This window comes from Pleuronectes platessa, chromosome 2, assembly GCF_947347685.1.
Source record: "Pleuronectes platessa chromosome 2, fPlePla1.1, whole genome shotgun sequence".
In the NCBI taxonomy this organism is placed as follows: Eukaryota; Metazoa; Chordata; class Actinopteri; order Pleuronectiformes; family Pleuronectidae; genus Pleuronectes; species Pleuronectes platessa.
Genome location: NC_070627.1, coordinates 30,105,071 through 30,131,556, shown reverse-complemented (window position 1 = coordinate 30,131,556; position 26,486 = coordinate 30,105,071). Strand labels below are relative to the sequence as shown.

The 26,486-nt window shown below is 42.9% G+C and overlaps 1 protein-coding gene and 1 long non-coding RNA gene across 4 annotated transcripts in view; one reads left to right on the top strand and one right to left on the bottom strand.

Moving 5' to 3' along the window:
- LOC128452262 (laminin subunit beta-3) overlaps positions 1-22,979 on the bottom strand; it is a 26,339-nt gene extending 3,360 nt beyond the window's left edge. The window contains exons 1-22 of one of the 2 annotated variants that reach the window (XM_053435513.1): positions 22,832-22,979; positions 22,691-22,741; positions 21,602-21,756; positions 17,429-17,543; positions 17,197-17,270; positions 16,687-16,878; positions 16,463-16,526; positions 16,187-16,377; positions 14,849-14,969; positions 13,032-13,220; positions 12,734-12,889; positions 9,717-9,910; positions 9,317-9,413; positions 8,637-8,997; positions 8,288-8,448; positions 3,040-3,251; positions 2,706-2,912; positions 2,450-2,594; positions 2,164-2,371; positions 1,098-1,239; positions 836-1,012; positions 448-610 (exon numbers count right to left, since the gene is read on the bottom strand). In XM_053435513.1, coding sequence (XP_053291488.1) covers positions 448-610; positions 836-1,012; positions 1,098-1,239; positions 2,164-2,371; positions 2,450-2,594; positions 2,706-2,912; positions 3,040-3,251; positions 8,288-8,448; positions 8,637-8,997; positions 9,317-9,413; positions 9,717-9,910; positions 12,734-12,889; positions 13,032-13,220; positions 14,849-14,969; positions 16,187-16,377; positions 16,463-16,526; positions 16,687-16,878; positions 17,197-17,270; positions 17,429-17,543; positions 21,602-21,756; positions 22,691-22,715 — 3,349 coding nt within the window. In that variant the 5' untranslated portion in view covers positions 22,716-22,741; positions 22,832-22,979. Of the gene's footprint in view, positions 1-447; positions 611-835; positions 1,013-1,097; positions 1,240-2,163; positions 2,372-2,449; positions 2,595-2,705; positions 2,913-3,039; positions 3,252-8,287; positions 8,449-8,636; positions 8,998-9,316; positions 9,414-9,716; positions 9,911-12,733; positions 12,890-13,031; positions 13,221-14,848; positions 14,970-16,186; positions 16,378-16,462; positions 16,527-16,686; positions 16,879-17,196; positions 17,271-17,428; positions 17,544-17,638; positions 17,791-21,601; positions 21,757-22,690; positions 22,742-22,831 lie in introns of those variants that run through there. The other variant, XM_053435514.1, reaches the window with a different exon arrangement.
- On the top strand, positions 21,229-26,486 carry LOC128452304 (uncharacterized). 2 transcript variants are annotated; one of them, XR_008340813.1, is made up of 2 exons: positions 21,229-21,456; positions 23,999-26,486. It is a non-coding gene; the product is annotated as an uncharacterized LOC128452304 (long non-coding RNA). The 2 variants fall into 2 exon arrangements; XR_008340807.1 differs by having other exon boundaries at positions 23,972-26,486.

Genomic DNA, 26,486 nt, shown 5'->3' with positions numbered 1-26,486 from the left:
CCATCATCGTATAAAGCCCGCCCTGACAATCTGATTGGTCCGGTCACTTTCGAACCGGGCATAATTTATCCCCATCGGAGCGACTCCAGACCGAACTTCCCAACCTCAAATGTTGTGGGCGGGGCTAAGTTCGTCTGGCATCCAGGCTAAAAAACATCTAAACAATAAAAACATAACAGGCTTCTCCAACCCAAACACTTGTCTTGTGACATTATAGGCAGTTGTATTGTTGAGTCTGATCAAATTGACACCTAGTTTAGCTGTATTTATCAGCATTTCAGAATCATCTCTAGAAAACTGACTGAAGGAGAAGCTGCCGCTGTGGACCCAAGGACTCCTTAATGAAGCTCTCCCATTTGAAGGTGAATGACACTTTAAAATTAAATTCCCTCAAACCAAAAGTGTTTTAGTTAACATACAATTGGTGGTCTGGTTTTACTATATTACCTTCTAGAGAATTCATCATGTCAGCAGTGGTGTTGGCCAGGGTTCCAGCATCCTGCTGTAGCTTTGCCAGTCGATCTCCCACCGGCCCGGCATTTCCACCAGACACACTGGCAGCAACCTTGTCTTTAAGTTGGACAAGCTGGTCCTCTAAGGACGACAGGTCCTAAACACACAAACACACACACAAACAAACACACACAGTTGTATCAGTATGTATTTCTACTGCTGAACATTATTATTAAATAACAAGCGACTTTAATGGGGTTCCAAAATGTCTCATAAGACAAGCATAGATTTTTAAGACACTGAGGACTATCATCTATTCTTAGCTCATCACCCCAAGTCCTGACTCTAAACAAAGCCCTTGTATAAAAACAAATCACCTCACCTTATTTGCAGCAGCTGCTTCATCTTCCGCTTGGTCTGCACTTGCCTTTGCTAACTGGGCCTGCTGGCTCCCATTCTGCAGCGTGTCGCTGATCTCGTCCAGTTGAAGTTTTATTGGTTTTATCAACGTGGATACATCATCCAGATCCTTCTCTGCTGGGGTCAGCTTGTTCTCGGCCTGCATTAAGAGAGCCACTTGTACTTAGTGACGTTCACCAATGGGCCAACATGCCATCAATGTTTGATGCATACATATTGCCTACCTTAGTCAGGGTACTGTTCAGGTTGTCTATGAGATCCATATTGTTCTGCAGTTTTTCATCCAGGCCAAAGAGAGAGCCCTCCAACAAACCCAAATTTTCCAACAGCCCATCCACATCCGCATTTACTGCCAGAGCTTTGTCCCTGTGAATGTAGAACCAGAGAAAACATTTTTTACATGTGTTACATGTATTGTCACTACAAATGATTTGTTGTAAGTTTAGGGGAAATTATGTTCACAATGGGTCAATGTATGAAGCCTTGATGCTCTTTCAAAAGGTAAAATCCTTATCCTTTTGTATTTCAACTGGTTATTGTGAGCCAGAAGCCGAGAATTGCAGAGAGACAATTATGATTTTACCACAATATTCAGAATGCATATCCAGTCTATATGCTGCCACTACATATTTTGTTAGGAACATCATAGGAATACTCGGTACCTCCTCCCTTTCTTCTCAAATTGCCTCAGTTCTTCCATGTTGACGTGATTACATCACATCATTTCTGCAGATTTGTCTGCTGCACACTCTTGCTTTCAATCTCCCTTTATAAAGATTCACATCTGGTGACTGTAGAGGTCACTGAAGATCAGTGATCATTTCTGTCCTTGACTGACAGTAGAGGAACCTGACGTGGTCTCTGCTGTTACAGACCATCCACCTCAAGGTTGGACATGTTCATTCCGAGATGTCTGGATCCTCTGGAGTGCTTATTTTAGTTACAGTAGCCTGTCAGCTCCAAGCAGTCTGATCAATTGGAATAAATTACTAAAGGCTGCTGCGAGTGAAAACTTCAGGAGATCAACAGTATCAGTAAAACTCAAACCAACAATGATGACAGTAAAAATAACTAGGACTATATATTTTTTCCATCTTTTCAACAATTTATTTAGGATCATTCTGATGATTAACTGAAGCTCCTGACCTGCAAGTGATTGGATAAATGCATGAATTAAGGCTTAATTAAAATTTGAACAAACAACAGCCTAATAAGAGCATTAAGAGGACAACTCTCATTTGAGAAAAAGTATAAAAACAGCGACAGTGATTTTGGAGTGTGAAGGCCAACCTGGCATCCTGGGCCTCCTGCATCAGTTTCCTGGCTTTCGCCAGCTGGGGCTCTGCGTCCTTCAACACAGCTGTGCTGTCTGGAAGAATGGCTGTCAGATTCTTCAGCTCCTCCAGCTTTCTCTTCAGATCAGCCTCATTGATAGGCAACTTGGCTTGCAGGATCCAGTCACTCACCTCCTTGATGTGGGTCAGGTTGGAGGACGGGTCTGAACATACAAAAATGGCAGAGGTGAACTCTGACTCTCCTTCCATATATCATTGCCCTCATCCAAAACAATCTTTACCTGACAGGAAGTCTTTGAGTTCTTTCACAACGTCACGTGTCTCCTTTAAGTCATCATCTAGCTCATCTCTGGTCCGCTTCATCTTATTGGACAACTTCTCTGCTGACTGTCTCACCTGATTGGTTGTGTCCTGTGTTTCCTGAAGCTATAAGGACGTTAAATGTAGACAATGCTTAATAATGAACTGTATAATAATATTTAACAATATGAAAGAACAATCTACAGTTGCATTGCAATGTTAAGTGGATATGTGCACCTTCTCTGTAGCCTCCGTGACATTCACAGAGAGCTTTTCCAGTTGCTCCTTCACATCCTTAGAATCAGCCTTTGCCCTCTTACTCAGCGGCAGGGCGCCCACACACTTTTTCCCCTTTACACATATTGGGGTCCCCCACCGTGGACACAAGTCTCCACCCTCACATAGAAGAGGGGTGCAGGGCTCAGTGCGAACACTGCCGCATACCTAAAAGTCACAGGGACATAATAAAAGGCAAATATGGTGATGTAATGCGGAAGAGTTTCTGCCCCATGTAACAAAACAGCCATAAGACATCATCTCTTGAATCAAGGAAGTCAGGTGAGGCAGTCACCTGTTTGGCAACAGGAGTGAGGTTAGGTTGGACAGCCATGCTCTGGTTCAGTTTGTTCAGATCTCGGGTGTTTTCTGGTTGCACGTTGCCCTGAAGATCTGTAGTTTCTTTTCTATTGTCAGCTGACTCCTTCACCGTGTTTCCGCTGGCATCTACCTTCTTGGCTGCATCTGTCGACTCATCATAGGCTTTCTTGATGTCAGAAAATGCTCCTGAGGAATATAATGTATCCATTATATCAGAGTGCCTGAGAGATAAGTGGATTTGTTTGTGCTGCTTTTATTGTTTTATTGAAAGTCCCACTTGAGAGTGCTGTTACTTAATATATCAATCAATCAATCAATCAAATTTTATTTGTATAGCCCATATTCACAAATCACAATTCGTCTCATAGGGCTTTAACATGGTGTTACATCCTCTGTCCTTCACCCTCAGCAAGAGTAAGGAAAAACTACTGAATATCCTTTTAACAGGGTAAAAATACGTAGAAACCTCAGAGAGAGCCACATGTGAGGGATCCCTCTCCCAGGATGGACAGAAGTGCAATAGATGTCAGGTGTAGGAAAAAACATCATCAAGATTAAAGTTTTTAGCAGCATTGATGAGGGTAAACATTTTGAAGGATAACTTCAATGGATCAGGTGCAATCAAATCAGCACTATTACAGGGGTATGCTGGCGAACGCTGGCTGCCGCTCCCCTTGACACTTTGCTACCGCTCTTGTGATTTATGTGACTTTTTAAAGCAATTTTTTCGGCGGACTTTGGATTAATAGAGCCTGCCTGCTCTACTGGAGTCCTTATTCTGTGATGACTACGGAGCTGGGGCTCGCCAGCCTGTGATCGTTGCCAGACGGCGCGGCTTGTTTTGTGTTCTGTTTTTTACATCGGTGCTGGCAATGATTTCATACACCGCCCCGCAGCTACGGCGTTGGCGCAGCTTCATGGCTCCGTCCGACAAAGGGTTTAAGGCCCTCTGTCAAGAGTGTGGGATTTTGAAAAACAGACCTCCCTACATCCATAGAGGCTCGCGCCGCGGCTTCAACGTGAAACCAGGAAACAAAACAAACCTCGGAGTCATCGTTGGAAACATCGCGAGACTACCCAATACTAGGCAAAATGGAAGACACGGAGTGGATCGCAGTGTATTACGGAGCTTTCAGGGATTTCCACCCTGTGCTCTGTCTCTTACCACCATTGAGCTGCTAAACGCACAATCCCTCACTAATAAATCTCTCCTCATATACGACCATATTCTGGACAAAGGTCTTGACTTCATGTGCCTAACCGAAACCTGGCATAAACCAGGGGACTACTCCGTGCTTAATGAAGCATGCCCCCCTGGCTATAACTACATGGAGAAGGCCCGCAGCTCTGGTCGTGGTGGTGGACTAGCCGTCATGCACCGGGCTGAGCTAAAACTGTCTCCTCTGCCAATGCCTGATCTTTCCTCTATGGAATGCCTGGCCTTCAAATGCAAATCTCAATACTCCATGACAGTGCTTCTCATATACCGTCCTCCAAAACCAAACCCATCTTTTCTACCTGAGATAAGTGATCTCCTTACCTCTCTCTGCACTATATCAACTAACATTGTCATTGTTGGTGATTTAAATATCCATGTCGACAACCCCTCCTGTCAGTTTGCAGCAGATTTCCTGAGTGTGCTTGAGTGTCTTGGGCTGCAGCAGCATGTTGAGGTTCCTACTCACACCAAGGGGCACACTCTGGATCTGGTTATCACTGACTCTGCTTCCATCAGTAACCTACAGGTCTATGATATCGGTGTGTCCGACCACAAAGTGGTCTCAATGGCCTTAACTTTTATGCTGCCTACTATTAGACCTAGGCGTCAAATGTCTTTCCGGAACTGGAAAAGCATTGACTCGGCCACTATGACCATGGATCACAGCTTTTTTCCACCATAAGCCATCTCCTGAAACCAAACCACCCTCTTCAACTGAGGCTACAGAGGAGCAATGCAACAGCTTCATTGACTTTTTTAGATCAAAGGTCAACACCATTCGCTCTCTGATGTCCAGCTCTCCATCTCTGCTTCCCTCTGACACCAACACCTTATCTACGAGTGAGGTTCAGGAGAGCCATGTTGAGGCAATCCTCAAAAAAATGAAATCCTGTACCTGTACCCTGGACCCCATTCCCACTGCTCTGCTCAAGTTACATATCCCCACTCTCAGTCCTTTTATCACCAAGGCTGCTAACCTTTCCCTTCAGTCTGGCTGTGTCCCACCTACTCTCAAGGTTGCTGTCATCCGTCCCCTTCTCAAGAAAAAGCCCACCCTGGACCCGGAGGTTCTAGCTAATTACAGGCCTATCTCCAACCTTGCCTTCCTATCCAAGGTGTTAGAGAAGGTAGTCGCTTCTCAACTTCAGGACCACCTCCAACATAACAACTTGTTTGAAAAGTTTCAGTCAGGATTTCGTTCAGCCCACAGCACTGAAACGGCTTTGCTCAGGGTTACGAATGACCCGCTGATGACAGCCGATGCAGGATCACCCTCACTCCTCATCCTCCTGGACCTGACTGCTGCATTTGACACAGTGGATCACACTCTCCTCCTAGAGCGCCTCTACAACGCTGTTGGACTATCAGACTCTGCACTCAAGTGGTTTCAGTCCTACCTCTCTGGCAGAACTGAATATGTCTCACTGGGAAGATGCAAGTCCAGACTGCTCCCTGTCTCCTGTGGTGTTCCGCAAGGGTCGGTCCTTGGCCCCATCCTCTTCATTATTTACATGCTCCCCCTCGGTCGTGTCATCAGCAAACATAGGATGTCCTTCCACTGTTATGCTGACGACACACAGTTTTACATCAAAACTGCCCCAAACCCCTCTGCAGCCATTTCATGTCTCACCGCCTGTCTTGGGGAGATAAAGACATGGATGAGCAGCAACTTTCTCCAGTTAAACAGTAGCAAAACTGAAGCCCTCCTTGTTGGCACTCCACACCAGGTTCAGTCATCCTCCATAACTCAGCTCACCTTCGACGGTCAGGTCATACCCCTCTCCTCCACAGTCACTAATCTGGGAGTTAGGTTTGATCCTCACCTGACCTTTAATGACCATGTAAAACACCTGTGCAAAACCTCCTTTTATCATCTCAAAAACAAATCCAAACTGCGCCCCACTTTAACCCTGTCAGATGCAGAGAAGCTCGTCCACGTATTCATCTCCTCTAGACTGGACTACTGCAATTCACTTTTCACTGGGATCACTGGCAAGAACATCCAAAAACTGCAATTCATTCAAAACAGCGCTGCCAGGATCCTGATGAGAGTCCGTAAATATGAGCACATAACTCCAATTCTCCAGTCACTCCACTGGCTCCCTGTCTCAACCCGGATTGATTACAAAGTCCTACTCCTCACCCATAAATGCATAAATGGACATGCACCTCCTTACCTACAAGAACTCATCACTCCCCAAACCTCCACCCGCACCCTCAGATCTACAAGTAGCTCGCTCCTTCGGGTTCCCAACACCAAGCTCCGCACCATGGGCGACCGGGCCTTTTGCTCAGCAGCGCCCCGCCAATAGAACGGTCTCCCTGACCACCTGAGGGCAACACAGACCCTGGACTCTTTTAAGACTGGCCTAAAAACCTTTTTATTCAAGAAGGCGTTTTTACTTTGAGTTGAGTTTTTTTTATGACTTTGATTTTAACTATGTACTTGTGGCACTCTGAGATTCTCGGATGAAGAGTGCCTTACAAATAAAATGTATTATTATTATTATTATTATATGTCAAGCAGTCCTGCTGCAATCATAGTCTATGGTCAGCAGCCAGCAAGATCATGATCCGCCATCCAGATCGGATCCACTATAGTCCACAGTCATTGTCCACTGCTGCTTATTAGGATCCATCATCAGCCACCGACCTCGGTCGTGGTCCACCACTATTATATGATGCCAACACGACACAGGATCCGCCATTACCATTACGATTAGCCCGCACCACGATATAGAATCTATAGAAAGATTACACCTACACTCATCGATACGTCATTAAAAGTGACTGTTGCAGCAGAGATGGTATCCACTCACGGAGGGCCACTCAGTATCCACTCGCCCTCCGTGAGTGGATACTGGACTTTCTGACGGGCAGACCACAGGCGGTGCGATCGGCAGCACCACATCCTCCACCCTGACTCCCAACACCGGTGTCCCCCAGGGCTGCGTCCTCTTCTGTACTCTCTGTTCATGCATGACTGCATGGCCACCCACAGCTCCAACACCAACGTTAAGTTTGCTGATGACACCACTGTCATAGGCCTGATCACCGGCGACGATGAGAAGGCCTACAGAGAGGAGGTCAGAGCCCTGACATCTTGGTGCCAGGACAACAACCTCCATCTCTACGTCAGCAAAACGAAGGAGCTGATCGTGGACTACAGGAAGAGACGAGGAGAAGAACACGCCCCCCTCTCCATCAACGGGACCACGGTGGAGCGAGTCAGCAACTTCAAGTTCCTCGGGGTCCACATCACTGATGACCTGACCTGGACCCATCACACAGACTCCATCAGGAAGACGGCCAGACAGCGGCTCTTCTTCCTCCGCAGGCTGCGGAAGCTCCACATGGACTCCAGGATTCTCTGCAACTTCTTCAGGTGCACCATAGAGAGCATCCTGACTGGCTGCATCCCCGCCTGGTATGTTAGCTGCACCGCCCTGAACCGTAAGGCTTTACAGAGGGTGGTGAAGTCCGCCAAGCACATCACCAGGACGGCGCTACCATCCATAGAGGACCTCTACACCCAGCGGTGCAGGAAGAAGAGCAGCCGGATTATTAAAGAATCCTTTCACCCCAGCCATAAACATTTTTGCCTGCTGCCGTCTGGCCGATGGTACCGCAGCATCCGGGCCCGCATCACCAGGCTCAGAGACAGTTTCATCCCCCAGGCCATAAGACTTTTAACTCCTCTCCGTGACATATTTGCATATTTGCACTATTGTTGTTTTATTTTCTCCTCAGCTGTTTATATATATATTTAGATATACATACTTTATTTTCTATTTTAAATTTTGATATTCTATTTTATTCTATTTTATACTATTTCTATTTTATTTTATTTTATAGGTTGTAATTACTTTAGAAGAGAAGAGATTGCTAGAAGAGAGCCTGAGACTCAAGCATTTCACTGCCAGCGACTGCCTAATGTTATTGTTGTGCATTTGACAATAAAAAATCTTGAATCTTGAATCTCGAAGAGATAAGTGTGTCTTACCTGCATTGTTGGGACTGGTGGTGCTATCAGTGGCACCTTTCTTGGCTTTGTACAACACACTGAGGCCATCCAGCAGAGCCTGCAGCTTGGCCAGCTCTGACTCCAGACCAGCAGGTCTTGTTGCGGTTGGGAGGTCATCATTAATGTTGTCCACCTGGTCCCTGTCAGACAAAAATAACAATTGTTTGGTTAGGCATTAGTGAGAATTTTTGTTTTACTTTGTAAGTCCATCTCGGGGTTAGAATGGGGTGAACAAAATTGAGTTAATGAATAACAGCCTTTTTAAGAGTAGCTTAATGAATGAATAACTATTTATTCGGGCCATGTTTCCTTCTGTATAGAGCCTCACCCCAGCTTGTCCAGTTGGGACCGAGCATCATCGATCTGTTTGACAATATTTGGAGGAAGGAGGATGGATTCTTTGATCAGTTTCAGACTGGCCTCCAGGGTCCGGATGCGCGGCTCGAACTTCCCAATATCAGTGTCAGTGAAGCTGGGGGAGAGTCTCTCCAGAGTTAAGCTGAGGTTCTGCATCTTTGCATCCAGTGTGAAGAAGCAGGAGGGACACGTCTCGCAGGCAGGGAAAGAATCACAGTGTCCCCGACTGCAGGAGTCACAGCGTGTCGCGGTGACACCCGGCCGACAAAAACAGGCTCCTGTCTGCTTATCACAAACCTCTGGAAGGGTTCCATCTGTATCACACCCACATGCTGAAGACATAAAGAGATTCGTAAAAAGTTGTTTAATTTATACACCTCAGTATCACAGTGAACATCAATGAAATCAATGAAAATGTCAAATAAATGTCTGATCCAAGTATGTTAAAAAATTGCACGCATCTGCTAAATATGTCAAAAATGTAAAGGGTTCTTGTCCTTCCACCCTTCCGTGTCAAGACATCTGTTCAGGAGTTTTTGCGTAATGCTGCTAAGAGCCAGACAAACAAAGGCAATGAAAACATTACCTCACTGGCAGAGGTAATCAACAAAAGGTAGAACAGAGAAGAGGTATTAAAGATGGCTGACTCACGTTGGCAGCCTATTAGTGGGTCTCCGTAAGTGTTCTCTGGGCACTCTGTACATGTTCGGCCTCCAAACCCTGGTTTGCATTGGCACTGACCAGTCAGCTGGGGAGCAGGGTAGAATGGTTTTAGTGTCATTACTAAAGATAAATAAAGCCTGTATATAAACTCTGGATACATATGTGAGTATGAGCAGTGGTGAGCAGTATAGTGCTGCTACCAACAGATGCGGTGATAGTGTCCAACCTGGTTCATTGCTTTTGCGTGTACATTTCATTTTAGGATTATGTTATGTTTGAATTATCTCTTCAATTACTTTATAAATGTTGAAACACCTTTACTTTGCTTGTGCTTTGCTGCTCTAACAACCCAATAGACAGGGTTTTATAAATTATGCAGAGGTCGTACCTGGTCACAAGTATCACTGTATGACCTGGTGGGGTCACAGACACAGGGTTTACAGCGTACGGACATGACTGGTTTCCAGTAGCCTTTTGAACAGACTTCACAGGTCAGGCCATGGAAGTGGGGATGACAGGGACACTGGCCAGTCAGAGGGTCACAGACGTCTGACATGGACCCGTCAGAAGAACAGGAACACTCTGGAGAGCAGGGGTAAATGGTAAATGTTTTTTTATTTATATAGCGCTTTTCTAACATCAGAGTCCGAACAAAGGCATGGGGTCGGATTTATAAAGGACTGCGTAGGATTCTTACTAAAGGTGTGCGTAAGCACACCTGAACGCAATGTTCACAGTCCACCTGGAAACATTCGTACGTGGATCTGCCTCCAAATCCGCCCTCCACACGCCCACCTTCAACCATGAATGGTCAATGGTCTACGGCACGAACATTAAATGATGCCGCTGACCAATGGGTTTCCACCGTGAGTCCTGACGGAGGCACGGCATCAAGAGATGTGAAGAGGAAGTGAAACTTTCTGACACTGACATCGAGGTGTTCGTTAGTGAGGTGAAAAACGATTTTATGGAACAGCAGTGATGTCACTAATAAAGAAAATACACTGACACTCTGCTGCTGCTGTGGATAACACAATGTGTGAGATCAGAAATCGCTGAACCCTCTCTTCCTACTCGTCCTTCCATTGACGTGCACACATCACACAGATCCCCGCACCACTGTCACGGCAGTATTTATTTATTTAGAGCATCGGACCGATTCCCTCACATCAGTGGATCCTTACCTCCACTGGGAGATTATTTGGAAAGTGTCTTCATTTCTTATAAGTGATCTCCTGTGCGCTCTGTGCGCTCTGTGGCACGGTCACGTTCACTGCAGCGATATGATGATACACGCACAGTGTTAGAAGATATTATTAAAAACTATTAATGACTCGGCTCTGTAACATATCTGCTCGCGCGAGCTAAACTAAGATGTTGGTTTTAATGTAAATGATGAATTGGATCAATAATCTGGCTTCAGTTCACCACCTCATGTCTGCATCGCCACTTTCCCGTCTCCAAAACGTTCTTACGCATGGGTCCGAGTTTGCTTAAGGCCAATGTATGCTTCTCCGTTTTGACGGACACGGACAGATAGGACCGCCTTCTCCAACGTGGAACGCCCTCTCCGGGCCTCTCCGCGGCTCCTCGGAGAGCTTTTCGTGCAGCTCTCATTTTTCTAACTACACGTCGAAATGGCGGACAGCCCACGGATAGCACTTGGCTGTGATTGGTCCACTAAAAACATCATTTCCGCCCAACGTCATTTCCGGACCTCTAACTTCCTGTTTCATTCCCTAAATCACAATAAACCTAAATCACAACTACGACTCTATGATTAATGTGACAAGTGTGTTAAGCCAGCGGCGTTGTCCGGCTGACGGTGGCTGGTTAGAGCACTTACAGCATGTGTGTACGGTCACATACGGTTATAACGAACTTTGATAACGGGGGTAGCGGGCTAGCCACCATGCTAACTGCGGTGGGAACAGCGCAAAAACCCGCTGACTTTAATCCCACGGCTCTCATGACACTGTTTCTCAAACACCGTCAGGTTAGAAGCAAACACTTGGTAGTAGTTAGTATCGGGTGTCCGTGCTGACTGTGTGTGGAAGCTGGGGGGAAGCTAGCTGCCTCCGTGTAGCTTCAAGCTGTTGCAGCTGTTGAATTAGCAACGCAGTTTGGAAACAAGACCGGGGAACCGCTGCGTTAAGACACGATAACATAAGCATTTTGACCCGCTGGGTGTCACTTTATTTCAGCAAAACTGTCGCGTCATCAACAGGCTTTTTCTGTTGTCATCGTTCACTGTGTGTGAGGAGCCGGGAGGACGTAAATAAACCAGCGTGGACTTCTTCTATATACCTCATGAGGTAGGCTTCTCTAAGCTCGACTTCCGTTGCGCCAACTACTGTTCTGGCGGTGAATTGTTTTCGGAACAAAAAGGCTCGTAGAACTATAAATCAAAAAGTGTCCGTCCGCTCCGTCCGTCCGTCCTTCCGCAACGGACTCGGAGAAGCATACAGAGGCCTTTACAAATACGCACATTTTCCCGTCAAGTTTGTTTTTATAGATCCCAACTTTGGCGTGAGCAGTGGGGTATGCACGTTTCAGGCCCCGTTTTGTGCGTACGCAACGGTTATAAATGCGACCCCCTGGGATATACGCCCATTTTCCCGTGAAGTTCGTTTTTATAAATCCCAACTTTGGCGTGAAAAGTGGCGTGCGCACATTTCAGGACCCGTTTTGTGCGTACGCAACGGTTATAAATCCGACCCCTGGACACTTTGATCAGACTTCAAAGTATACCAAATTATGCATTATTCTTGTATTAATAAAATTATTGGTGTAGTAGAAATGGGGTTTTAATATGAAAACCTTTAATACCTTGATATGAAAACAAAAACAAATCATTACGAACCTAGTGCTTGTGTGTGTGTGTGTGTGTGTGTGTGTGTGTGTGTGTGTGTGTGTGTGTGTGTGTGTGTGCATGTATGCTCCTTTTCTCGAGACTCTGCCCCTCCTCCTCATTGTACTTCAGGTGAGAACCTGGCTCTTATAAACCCAGGTGGAACCTCTCTCTGGCCACTTGCTGTGTGTTCACGTGTGCTTTTTGACTCAAGCACTTTAGTGTGAAACTGGTAAGGTTACCCCTTTTTTAAAGGAACGTGTTTATTTCTGGTCTAAACCTTAATTAACAGTGTCGTCTTTGTGTTATAGGTTTGTGATCATCCTCTGCCTTCTAGTATGAACATTTTTTCACACACACTTAGCTGTAAGTATCAGTGACCTACATCCTTGGGGGTTAGGCTTACATACTGTATGTATTTAACATTCAGGTGCAAGCTGTGATATTTTCCTGAAGAAATGCAATGATGCCGGAATCGTGAAACTGTATCTGAAAACAGGCCCAGCCATAAAAGACGAGTGTGGTGTGCAAACTTTTGGTGTTGGATGACTTACTGGTGCAGCCCAGAGTGTTGGAGTCGATCAGACCATAGTGGCCTCTTTTACAGCGGTCACAGCGGGGACCTTCGACATTCACTTTACACTGACAGAAGCCTGTGCTGTCGTCACACTGGCCCCTGTTCACTGTCCCCCCAGGATTGCAGATGCAGCCTGGAACCAACACATTAGCTTAGACATGAGCCACTCACCTTAGATCCTACATACATGATGATATATTTCACATTTCAGTTTGAAGCTTTCCTAACCTTGACATCACTATGATTGTGTTTCATTTCACTAATAAGGCACTTACGAATGCAGGCGTCAGGACGGTCAATTCGGCTGCGGGGATTGGGTTGGTAGCCTGGGGCACACTGGTCACACTTTGGCCCTGTAGTGTGGTGCATACAACCCTCACACACACCTCCACTACTCTGCCAACTAGCATCGTACACTGCCTGGTCAAAACGACAGCGCTGGGCATGGTTGTTACACTCACAGCCTGAGGAGAAGACAAAGAGGTCACTATAATGTATATGCATCAACCCATTCATTTGCTACACACATTCATCCTTGAGGAACATATGGGGTCTGGAGCCTATTCGCACTGACAGTGGGTGAAAGTCGAGGAACACCCTACACAAGTTGCCAGTCAGTCATTGGACAGACACATAGAGACAGACAAGCATGCTGCATGTCTCTGGACTACAGGGGGAAACCAGAGTACAGCATGCCTACAGCATGAGTGAATAATTTAAAATGATAATGGTAGGAGAGCGGGGTAATGTGAGACATTTTTTACATTTGCTCCCCTCTAGGCGAGCTAAAATGATATATCAGTAAAATTAACACATTTCCCATTAGTTCAGGATGTTTCCTAGCAATGGCAATGATCAGAATGTCTTCAGGACAAAGGGCCGTGAAAATATGATTGTTTTAACAAAAGGTGTCTTGTTTCTCACTTTTCCCCAGCTAAGGGGTAAAGTGAGACAGACCAGAGAAATCAAGGGGGTAAAGTGATCCACTTACTTTTCCACTTTAAAACTACCATAAAAACTCATGTTGTATTAGTTTGTATTAGACAGCTAGATTGACAACCACACTAATATCGGACTAGTAACAGAATCATGGGGATTGGTCAATTGAGCACATTTATGATTATTATGATTCGTGTGATCTAGCTTACCTGCACATTGTTTCTCTGTCCAATTGGCAGGGACAGGGATATTGTTTTTCTCTGCGTATTCAAATGCCAGTTCACAGCACTTAACTGGAGCTAGGCCATGGAACTGGTCAGCTAGTTGTTTTAAGTGTTTGGCAAGCTCCTCCTCCATCTCATCTGTGAATATTCTCTTTACCCCAGCTACTGCACCCCAGGCTACTGATTTTACTTCCCCTTTCTCTTTTTTCTTTATGAATCTTTTGAGGGTTGTCTTATCAATATTTCTATCCCTTCCAGCTTTTCTTAAGGACTTATTTCCTTGCATGACCTCAGCGGCTGCACTCTCCATCTCTGCGAGGGGTGTTTGGCCCCATGTTGCCCCAGGGTGTAGTTTCTTGGCATGATGGCTTTTCTACAATGTTTATGACATTAAAAAATAAAACATATGTAATGTAATATAACACTAAAATATGTTTAAGACTAAACTTAACTTGTGCTTCATGTCTCACTTTACCCCACAGCATTTGTCTCACTTTACCAACAGCCAACATTTTGGAAAAAACAACATCTCTTAGCAATTCAGGCTAATCTTCAGCTAGCATCAATCACATGGTTTTATATGTTGGAAGTTCATCAACTATGTATGATATAAGTTTTTCTACCTGAATCAATTTGTTTTGACACAACAGTTGATTAAGTTCAGTCAAGAAAATTTACTTTTACATGCAAAAAACAAATTTTTATGAGAAAAACATAATTACCACAGCACCAGCACCAACTTCTCCTTCATGGCAAGGAGGGAATGGGAGGGGCTTGAAAACATAATGGTCACATGACCACAAATGTGTACTGTTGCCTAGATATAGGGGGTGTCTCACATTGCCCAATGTCTCACATTAGCCCGCTCAGCCTTTCCCATTCCCATGTTATCATGCGGATGCGTGTGACAGGTGCAGTTGATGTCTTACGTTTGCAGGCATGAGTGTCTCCCTCCTCTGCAGGTCTCCAGGGTAGATCGTTGTAGAGATCAGCACAACGCTCACAGTTCACTCCTGCTGTGTTATGTTGGCAGTCACATTGAGGATTCACCTGAAAAGAGGCACGGAAAGAAGAGATGTGCACAAAACTGCACGTTCAGATAAGATTTGTTGCAGACTTTAGTTCGGAACAGCTCAAACATTTTTACTTAACTATCAACAGAGTTGGGCAAGTTACTGAAAATTAGTACTTAGTTACAGTTACTAGTTACTTCTTTTAAAAGTAATTGAATTACTTCACCAGTTACTGTATATCAAAAGTAATTAGTTACTAGGCAAAGTAACTTTTAAGTTACTTCTATTATTTTATTGTGAAAATGTTTTATTGTGAAAATGTTACATGATTTTATTTTGAAACGGTTCCGGTAGAGTCGCGGACATCCTGTGATGACTACAACGGCGCTACGGAAAAGGTTTATGTTTTTAGCAACCCTCCGAAGAAGCACAATGTCTTACGGTGTCCACGGTTGTTTTAAGGTGTTTCATTGTCCAAAGTTGTATTAAGGTGTACGGTGTTACAAGGACGGCTCAAATAAACGACCAGAACATTAGTTTAAGTTTCGACCATCTTTCGGGGGATCTGGTTCACTTGTCTTCTTGTCTGCAAGTGTTCAGTTTTCTCAAAAGAGAGTAACGCGAGTAATGAACTCATTTAAATTTCAGAAATTGTAACTGCGCTACTTGATTAAAAAAAATACTTCGTTACATGCTCGTTACCGCTAAAAGTAGTGGAATTACAGTAACGCGTTACTTTGTAGCGCGTTACTCCCAACACTGACTATCAATACTAGTTTTGCTGTTTTTATTTAGTTTCACATCACTGTCAATTGTCTAACGGGCGGTTGTGGCTGAGGGGTACAGTGGAGGTCCTCCAACCTGAAGGTCGGCAGTTCGATCCCCAGTCTGACCCATCTACATGCCGAAGTGTCCTTGGGCAAAATGCTGAACCCCAAATGGCCCCCCCATAGAATAACAAAGTGCTGCGAACAGATGCACTGTATGAATGAGTGTGTGAACGTAAAACTGTACTGTAAAGTGCTTTGAGTCGTCCTCAAGACTAGAAAAGTGCTATATAAATACAAAACCATTTACCAAAAACCCTTTAATGCCATGTTTTTAGACTGTTAAAACTGAAAGAGTAAACTGAAAATAGACAGTACTGTGGTTTGTGAGTTTGAGTGAATGAGTGTGTGTGTGTGTGTCTGTTAGTGTCTGTGTGTGACTCCATGTTCCTCACACATCCAACCTTAAAACACACTACATACATACATGTATGGTATTGGACAGTGGGTTGTTATAGGCCTCTGGCAGACATCGGTTGGCGTGTCCATGGCACATACAGCTGCCCATCACCCTCATCTCCTTCAGGGCATAAAACCTACTGAGAGCTCTGCCTGGGAGACGTGGCACATCACCCAGCTCTGTCAGCCTCACTCTCAGCCCCGTTAACCCAGTGACATCTGTAAATGAGATGGTCAACACCTTTAATCAGGTTCATTCTTGATCTGATCCAGACGTGTGTCATAGTTGGAAAGAAACAGTTACCTTCAATTTTTTGGCTCTTGGAAGCTGGGACATAAGCATACTGACGCAGAGGATTGAACTCAATCTGAAAAGGAGAAACGTACATGTTACATGTGCAACTTCACTTTTTTTTCTCTATTACAGGATTTCAAACCTGAATTCCCCCTCAGACAGGTTGACGCTGTCAATAACTATATGTTCTACACAATAGATCTGCATTATCTTTAAGCATTGTTTTTACTTACTGTGTGGTCTTGGTAGGGGGTTGCTTCAGTAGGGGGCAGTGTGTAGCAGTATGTATCATCCAGTTTAAGAGGTGTTGATGTGGGGATGCCAGGAAAACTCCTTTGACAATTTGTAGCTAGGTAGAGGCTGGGCGCCCAGGTCCTGGCGTTGTCTAGTGTCCTCTCTATAACCAAGGCACTGGGACGAGGGCCCTGCACACAAACAACAATTAATTAAAAAAAAGTTTAATTCTATAGGAAAACACAAACATAGTGAGATCTATTGTGTTTCAAAGCCACCACAAACTATTATTCTATTCTAATATTATATAATTTCATTCTACTTAATAAACTTTGAGAAGGAAATATATTTTTAAAGTATATAGAATATCTTTATTTAATTTCAAATAGAACACACCTAGATCATCATAATAATGGTTATAATCAAGATTTGAACGCACCATATTTTCTCTTGTGAGTGAATGTGCTCACCTAATGCGGCAATGATAACTGTATCTGACTGTGTCGTACCTTGAAGTTGAGAAACAGGTTGTCAAGCTGGAACAGGTTGTCAAGGTCCAACTGAAGAGTGACTGGAGTCACGTCTGCAGAACAAACAAGCAAAACAGTTATTCCACTCTGTTTGACTTGTTTCACTCTTTATAGATGGTCAGAGAGAGACTTTGATTTGGTTTTAAATGATTGTCTGGAATCAATGGCCTTTCTTTCTTTCTTTCTTTCATTCTGTCTTAAAGTCTCCCACCTTTCCTGGACTGCCACCATCTCTCTGGTCCAGAGGTGGACAGGACATCCTGGACAGTGTGGGCCTGCCGCCCATTTGGGTTCCTGGAGTCACAAGGACAACACTTCATCTTCCCCTAAGAAACAAGTGGCAACAGACTTTAAAATATATAGCGCGTGCATGTTTGGAATTGTATCAGTGTGAGTGTCAAGGGTTTGTCCTTAAACTAACACATGGACCTGAGACCAGCTGCCTCTCTGATATGATGTGTAGATAAGCAGTGTCACTGAGCAGGTCACACAACTGTGTGACATGCTCCCTCTGGTTTTCTGTCCAGAGGGACAGAAAACCAATATCTCTCTGATGACTTGCAGTTCTGGCTTTAACACTGTTTGGATTGAATTAGTCGATGACGTTGTAGAAACTTTGCCCCAGTTAAAGATGTGGAAGGATCATGTGTGGACCCAGTTTAAATCCGATCACATTTTCCTCCTCCCTCTTTTTACATATCTACTGACCTCTAAATTGGCACACATGAAGTCTGCATGTGCATATGCAAACAACACATACAGTTTTGAATTAAATTGATGTAAGGAGATGATTAAAAAATGTCCTGGTTTTACCCAGGGTGTCTGTGAATGTATTCCTTTACGCAGATGCTCACATCAATGAGAGCTGGGCCCCTGCTTCACCAGACGAGTCAACGCTCAGTAACTCCCACACTGCACTTGGCTGCCACTCTGGCAAACAAACCATGGCTGCGTTCCCTGTAAGGAAAAGGTCCCTCAAGGGTGCAGATCCTTTTCAAAATAAAGGATTGTTTTACCCTCAAGCTACGTGCCTTAACTCAATCACCCTAATAACAGTGCAAATTTGTTTAGATCTGTTTTTCACTGAGGTAACTGAGGACAAGGCAGAGATCCGGTCCTGGATAAACATCTGAATTACAGAGCAAAGGTCATGAAGCTCACCAGCCTACTGTTGCATGTCTGTAAAGTTGGGAGACTAAACATTGACGGACAATAGGTCTCCTTTAGATCCACACCCACAGTTTAATGCCGGCTTTGTCTTTGTATATGTAAACTTCTCTCCCCCCCTTTTTTCGTCCCACTTCTCCTCACTGCTCCAATTTTCTCTGCTCACCTGTTGAGGCAGATCACCTGGCACATTGAGTTGGGTACTATGGCGGTTCCTTCTTGTTCATGAGTTTCTTCTGTCCACATTTGCAAAGTGTTGTTTGTTGACTGTTGGGTTTCTCCATAATTCTGGTAATCATGTATGTTGTGATATGGTGCTATACAAATAAAATTTCATTGAATTAATATTTTTAGTGGTCAAGTTGAGACAACTCAGCAAAGATCACATTTCTGTATGACAAACAGTATCTATTGATCTCAAAGGGCAGACAGAGGCTATGACAACATCAGTGTAACAATTAAGTATTTTTGTATCCTGGCACTGTGGTATCCATTGTGTGGAGAATCTTTTCTGTGACGACGAATAAGTAGTTCATGCTGCTGTGGGAGCTGGTCAGCACAACAGGAGAGACCATAACTACGCCAAGGCCCATCAGTCCCCTTGTGGCAAATGTTATGTATTACATAGCGCTTTTCTTGATGACCACTCATAGTGCTTTATAGTACCATTCAGCCAATCTCAAAAGAACACAAACACTCTCACTCTCAGTGACTTTGGGGTCCAACATCTTGCTCATATATTTGGTTAGAGGATGACCCACTCTGCCCCCTGAACCACAGAAAACAATCTAAATTGACAAGATATGGTTTATTTGGATCTGCACCAAATTGCACACCCTCATAAATAGGTGTGCACTGTCTTCTTCTGTGATGAAGGTCGGACACATGTCAGTCAGCGACATAAAGAACAGTAGATAAATTCACGTACAATTTACAGAGACACACAGCAGCTTCACTGAAACCTTAACTGAGCCCAGCTGTATATATTATTAACTGTAGAGACACAATTCAATAATCATTTAACAAGCTCACTTCAGTTTTAGAGTATTAAGTTTGAAGGTTTCATAACATATATTTAATCCTGTAACCATATCAAAGCATGACAGGGAAGTTCCTCTTGACTTTGCATACGTAGATTACAAGGGATTTGTAGATATTGGCACAAATACACTGTTTGCATTGAGTCACTTTCAGTAGTCTGCATCAAATTATCGTGCATTTTTATCCTCAGTTAGGGTTTAAAGTCCATAGTACACACGATGATGAAAAAAAAGTTGGCTAGACTACAATATGTCAGTATCTGCATTGGCACAAAGAAAGGCTCAGGTTACATTTTAACCGATATTAACTTCATGTTCACAAGTGCACAAACAGGTGTCTGGCCATGTTTACTGTATCTGATAATAATAGCACCAAATAGCTATATTGAAGAGGATTTTAATCAAAAATATATCAGGCATTTCTCTCTCTCTCTCTCTCTCTCTCTCTCTCTCTCTCTCTCTCTCTCTCTCTCTCTCTCTCTCTCTCTCTCTCTCTCTCTCTCTCTCTCTCTCTCTCTCTAGAGTGTGTTTGTGTGTTGTGTTGATCTATCAAAGATCAAAGGTAAGCGCAACACAAATATGGTCTGAAAACACATTTTCCAACTTACTTATGTAGGAAAGAGACAATCTAAAGCTTATATTGATCAGAAAATTATTCCCAATAATAATAATAATAGTAATAAGTGACATAATGACGTGGTCACAACAATGACATCAGAAAATGAAAATTCATAGTTGACAAATGCATTTGCAAATAAATACTGTATATAAGAAGGGTTTGAATGGACTTACAATGTAGTTATTAATAAACATAATTTTTTTTCTAAGACATGTTAAGTCTCTATAGACCAGTCAACATATTCAGCTGCTTTTTTACCTAATTGACGTTAGCCACCTCGACATTTTCCTTTTACAGCACATACAGTAAATTGATTATTATACAGAATTATTGCACTAATGTGGTCCCTATCCAACAAGATTTTTTTAACTAGTAATCATACATACGTGTTTATTTCTATGTGTCAGCTCCCGAATACAGCTGAGTTTTCCTGCCCCTCCTTGTCTGGACAAGGTGCGGCTTGTGTAAAAAAAATCCACAAAGTCCACACCTAACTTAAGTATCTATTCCCTGAGGCAGATATCAACACTGTGCTCATACACTGTATGGTGTGAAGGCTTTGATATCAGCAGAAACATGATCTCTTGTGTCTTTAGTGCTGCTCTGTCATTAAGCTGCATTTAGATTTTTGAGGTGAAGGGTACCCTAACTGAGGATCAAAAATGCCAATCACTGAATAAATCACTCTAAATCATTTTAATAATTCTAACTACACCTAAACCACACTATATGCACAATACAAAATGTAAATTTTAACAAAATAATTTTTTGTCATGAATCGGGCCACATGCTGTTTCATTCAGTTTAGCCGATTTTATAATAGTTAAGTTTAAAATTATATATATAATATGTTCTGAAAAACAAACTTTGATCTGCAGGATGATTAGTTTATCTCATATTAGAGGCACTTCTTTCCCTTTTTTACTGCAATAATAGAACTTGCAACATCAGTCTCTTGCTTATTGAATGTCCTCTGCTCTGGACAGTTAGAGTCTTATTTCAAAATCATCCTTGAAATATTTGTGCTGAGGTTGCACATGGGCTGGTGAGTGGTTTTTCAGACATTGGTCAAAGAGTAGAGTTGCAACATGATGCTCTGGCATTGAAATCAGACTGTTTCACAAATGGACAGGAGGCAGCAGCCAAACCTGCTACAGACTCTGTCCTGCACGTCTGTCTGTTCATTCTGACCTCTGCAGCACTCACCTCCTGGCTGTGCAAACACCATGTGGAGATCCATGCATGGCCTGGCTGAACACAGCTGGCTGAAGTGGCAATACCTAACCCTAACCCAATATTTTACAATAAAAAATGCAAATTTGTTTCTGTCTTTCTCTGGCTCACAGACTGTAGCTTGGATTCAGGAATTATTTTGTCCACATCTTTAACAGAACCCTCTTCCAGCCACCCAGGGTAAGTCTCCCTTGATCGAGTTAACTTAGTTTTCTGTAGGTTTTTACCCCAGTTTGAAACAATGGAACTGCAGTTGTGAGATGGAAAGTTATGTCTCAAAATATCTCCAGGAAGATACAAGGTTTTTGAACAGGACTGCTCTTACCGGTGGGTATGGGGAGCAGTAGACCTCGGAGCCGGTGAGGCCACAGGTGGAGGAGGCTTGGAGCTGGTGAGCCCTACCCAAGAGAAGGTTTTTGCTGGGTGGGTAACAAGCCCCCCGAGAGCAATCAGTCTGGGCCTGTGATACTGCAGCTAAGGCTGTAAGGAGGCAGGCAGTGAAAGAAGAAATGTAAAATTACATTTGCCGTAATGACAGTATATGAACAGTAACAGTTATAAATACATCTTTTCTCAAAACAAATGAAAGCATAAAACTATAGATTATTCCAGTTTTGACACTCATTCAGTCATGAAACTTTAACCCAAACAGCACCAGATTCAGATTTGTCCTTAAGAAAAAGGATTTTACAGATAAAGCAGGCATTGGAAAGGACAGCTTTGATCTTTCAGCTTCTGTCCATCACCATGATCCTGCGTTATATGATGGGATCCATAATTTAGATCCATCATGTTGTTGAACTTCTACAGCTCGTCTTTTAGCCCATAGCAGTTTTTCTCTTTGTCTGTCCCTGAGATGATGTTGCAAAGTTTTGTGACATTTCATATTTCCTACTAAAGACTCATGAAGGGAAAAAAATGACTTAAAAGGGAGCATTGGATACACAAGTACAGGCAAGAGGGACACTTCATTTTAGATTAGAAAAAGTCATACTGTCTAGAGCAGTGCATTTCTATAAATTATATGATATGTATGATTTGAACAAGCTGCCAATTTCTTTTATTGAAGCACTGTCAAACTGTTGGTTCCATTTATTTTAACATAATGCTTACACACTAAATGTGTTTGATTTGATCAGAGCCTCTGAAGCAGACCCATACAGCTTGTTAAACATGTGCCATCATGACCGGAGTATGCATGTTTTCATTCCAGCCAATCACTGCAGCAGATTGTTTCATGTCAGTTCCTCCTCCAAGATGAAAAACAACATTTTACATGTTGACTCCAAATGATTTATAAATGTTAACATCTGGTGTGGAAAAAGTAAGGCCTCTTTTTAAAGCTAAAGGACAAACAGTAAGATGACACATTCTAAAGTATTAAAGTGTAAAAGAAAAAGACGAGAGATCTTACCAGCTAGAAGTAAAAGTATCATCATGCTGTGTTTCTCCTGTATGAAAGAATCTGGAACACATGAGAAAGGAAAAAGCAGAATATCAGCAAACAGGAACAGAACCAAAGCCAGTGGATCGTATTCCTGAGCACGAGACTCACCTGGCAGCCGCTACTATATCACCTCTGTTATTTCCTCTCTTTAAGTGTGTGTTGCTCCCTGGCTGCTGCTTTATAAACACTTTCTCACCTGGACAGTGTGATACAGTATGTGTCAGAGTCACGCCCTTCACTACCACACCCTGCACTCTATGAATCAACACACACACGCATACAGACAAGCAGACAGACGTAGACACAGAGTCAACACAAAGACACCAAGGAGCTGCAAACAAACAAAACCAAAGTTAGAAGAGATAAAAGATTAGTACACCTGAAGATACAGGTCAAATGTTCTAATCTACCCTAATCTTATCTTTTAATGGAATAATATTTAGAAACTTGATTTTGTTGTTCCTTATACAGACTACCAACAAGGTCTATAAAATGTAAGATCCCTGAAGTTGAAAGGTAATAACTTTGGTGCTCGCTGAACATTTTATCTGGTGCCATCATCAGGTCAAATGTTTAGATCTGTAAATTGTTTTGGTTTTTACTTACAAAGCATTTCCGGCAGCCTCAGCTGCGCTCTGTGTTCAGTGGGAATTTGCAAATGTTATTATCACAACATGGTGATAAATATTATACCCACCAACATCCCCAAATGTTTCTGGAAATAATTAGTGATTGTGTCCACATAACCATATTTCCTGGATATAAATAATAAAAAACATCTCCATATTTGTTTACCTTAAATAAGTATGAGATAAATGGTGGTGTCGTCTAAAAGTGTAACTACATTTCTGTAGGTCTTATGTAGGGAAGACTCAACGCTAACAAAAGTAAGAATGGATTACACAACAATTTGATGGTCTATTCCATCTTTGAAAGAACACAGAAAACCCTGTCACACAGTCAAACTCACTCATTCCTCCACAGACACAACATATGCCCTGAAGGCAGTGTTTAAGATTTGCCAGGAAGTGTGGTAACTCCTGCTGATCATCACATGCATGTAAAGAAATAGCAGCCTCGGGGTCCAACTGAACTCTCATGTTAAGTTTCTCTCCACTCTGTACGGGGTGTGTCCTCTGACTCAATTTTTCACATAACCCACTGTGCACATACAACTTCAGACAAGTACAGTCAAGTCTGCATTGTATCTGGTGGGCGCTGTAAATGTGAGTTATCTCTTGGAAACAGCCTGACTCCTCCTGACTTTCAACACAGGCTGTTGGGAACAGAGACATGGAGCCGAGGCTGGAGTGGCTGATAGCTGGTAGGCTACACGTAAAACATTTGCAAATATAATCCTTTCATACATCGTCAGTTAACATTTGGCTTTGGATCTTTATGTTTGTATTTATCGTTTTCACTCTGGGGTGTAGATCAAGATAGAGATCAAGATGACCAAAATGTCGGCGGTTGGATCCCTGTCTCCATATGTTGAAGTTGAATGCAAGTGGTCATCAAGTCATCAAGACTTGAAAAGTGTGACACATCTTTGCTCAATTTTAGGCTGTCCAAGACAAAAGATGACAAACATTAAAGAATCATGGCAATATCTTGCATATCATGCCATGGCTCCAGGAGCATGATCCTATGTTGTAGTGAGAGAGAGGTTTAAAAAAAGACACCAGACATTCTCAAAATACTGCTTTGACCAATGTAGACTAACCAATCAACAGCAATGCAGCATGAAAGGAGACCCTGATCAATGCAATACTGATTGGCAGCCATACTGTGTACACATTGCAGTTGATGCTAGCATCCACATACGTCAAACATACAAATAAGCCTGTACATTATTTGATATGGTTCACCATGAATAAGTGAATGATGAATTAAGTCCTGACAGGCAACAATAGGAACATGGTGTGCCACTGTGGGAGAAGACGTTGTTGCACTGAAGGCTTGTAATAGCTGAATGTTCCCTGAGCTCAACCATGAAATAAGTCCTGACTTCCACCCTTGACTTAACTCCATCCCTGAATGCAGAATGTATCTCTGGAGAACAATGGAAAACAGACAGAGATTAATAACAAAGAAAAGTACAAATATTTGCAGCGAGAAAGACGAGATTTCATTTAAATCTGCTTTTCAATATATTAAGGTAATCAATTATTTTTCTGCCTCACTGGAAAAAATACTTCCCAACAGTTAGGGTGAATTGCTTCATCAAGCTGATGCAGGAAATGACACAGACACAGGGGTGTGACTGTACATCTAGGCAGATAAACTACGGCTAGGGTTACTAATTCAAATAAAGTTTTTAATGGGTACAAATACAATCGATAGAAGGTTTCTTCAGGTTCCTATGAGTGATGAAATATGATCTGAATATTTGACACAGATATATCATTCTGCAAATTAAAGTTTCATGAGCACCAAAGACTTAAATAAAGTTGGTCAGATAAAAAAAAAAGAGGTGTGACCAACACAGATGATTATCGTATTGTTTCTGTGTGATTTAAATGTTCGAACAAACCCTCCCAGTGACTCAGCATGTATCAGCATACATCCAGCAGTCCTTTCATATTATTAGGTACACTGGTGTCAAAGATCGTGGTCCATTACGGGTCCTCACAGAATGAACAGAGGATACTGTACTGCTCCATGTCATTAAGGCATGACCAAAAGGTTTTGGTAAAAAGCTAAACAAAATAACTGTGACGCTCAGTCATTTATGTTTATGGTTTTCTGTCTCGTTGTGTTTTCTACTTCCTGTTTTATTTTGTAGCTTCGCTTTCACTGTGTCTTGTTCCAGCTTCTCGGTGTCTCACTTCCTGTCTTTGATTGTCGTCCCCAATCCTCATGTGTTTGACCTGTGTGTAATTGCCCCTGCCTTCCTTCTTGTATTTAAGCCTCTGTGTTTCCCTTTGTGCTCTGTCGGTTTGTACTCGTTGTTTTCTACCCGTTTCCACACGGGTCAGATAAGGTTTATTTGTTCGTTCCTGCTGTCTCGACCAGCTTCCTCGTTCCTTGTTCTCCGTGCGCCTTGACGCCAGAGTTACTTGTGTTAGTGTTCCTGTTTGTTTTTGTCTTGTTTAAAGACTCTTTTTATATTAAATACCTTTTTGTTTGTTACCTCTGCATCCTGGGTCCATCTCCTCCCTCAAACCGTAACAATAACTGCGTTTAGAAAAAATCTTTTCAATTACAGTTTAGCATAAAGCTTTTAAAATCTTAACATCTTCTTGATCAACAAAAGCCGAAGACAAATGAATTTAAACACAAAGTCTGCTCTGGCACACAGTCAGGGGGAGTGTTAGCAGCACAAGATGTGATTCAGAACATCCCTTCATTTCCTGCGCAGCTCTTAGTCACAATTATGAGTGGTACGTGTGTGTTGTATGGCGTACGCTCTGACCATTGTTCACACCAGTATTGCCAGTGTTGCAGCAACAGGAATGCTGCAGGGTTTACACAACCATCCCCTTTATTTGGTGACAGTTCACATGGAACGAGGTCACCTGCATGTAGTTGAGCCTATATCGACTAGAACACTACATCAAAATGACAACATACCATTAGAATCCTGATCAATCATTCAATCAATCAAATTTCGTATAGCCCATATTCATGAATCACAATTTGCCTGATAGCTCTTAACAAAGTGTGACATCCTCCGTCCTTAATCCTCAACAAGAGTCAGGAAAAACTATGAAAAAAAAAAAGAACATAGAAACCTCAGAGAGAGCCACATGTGAGGGATCCC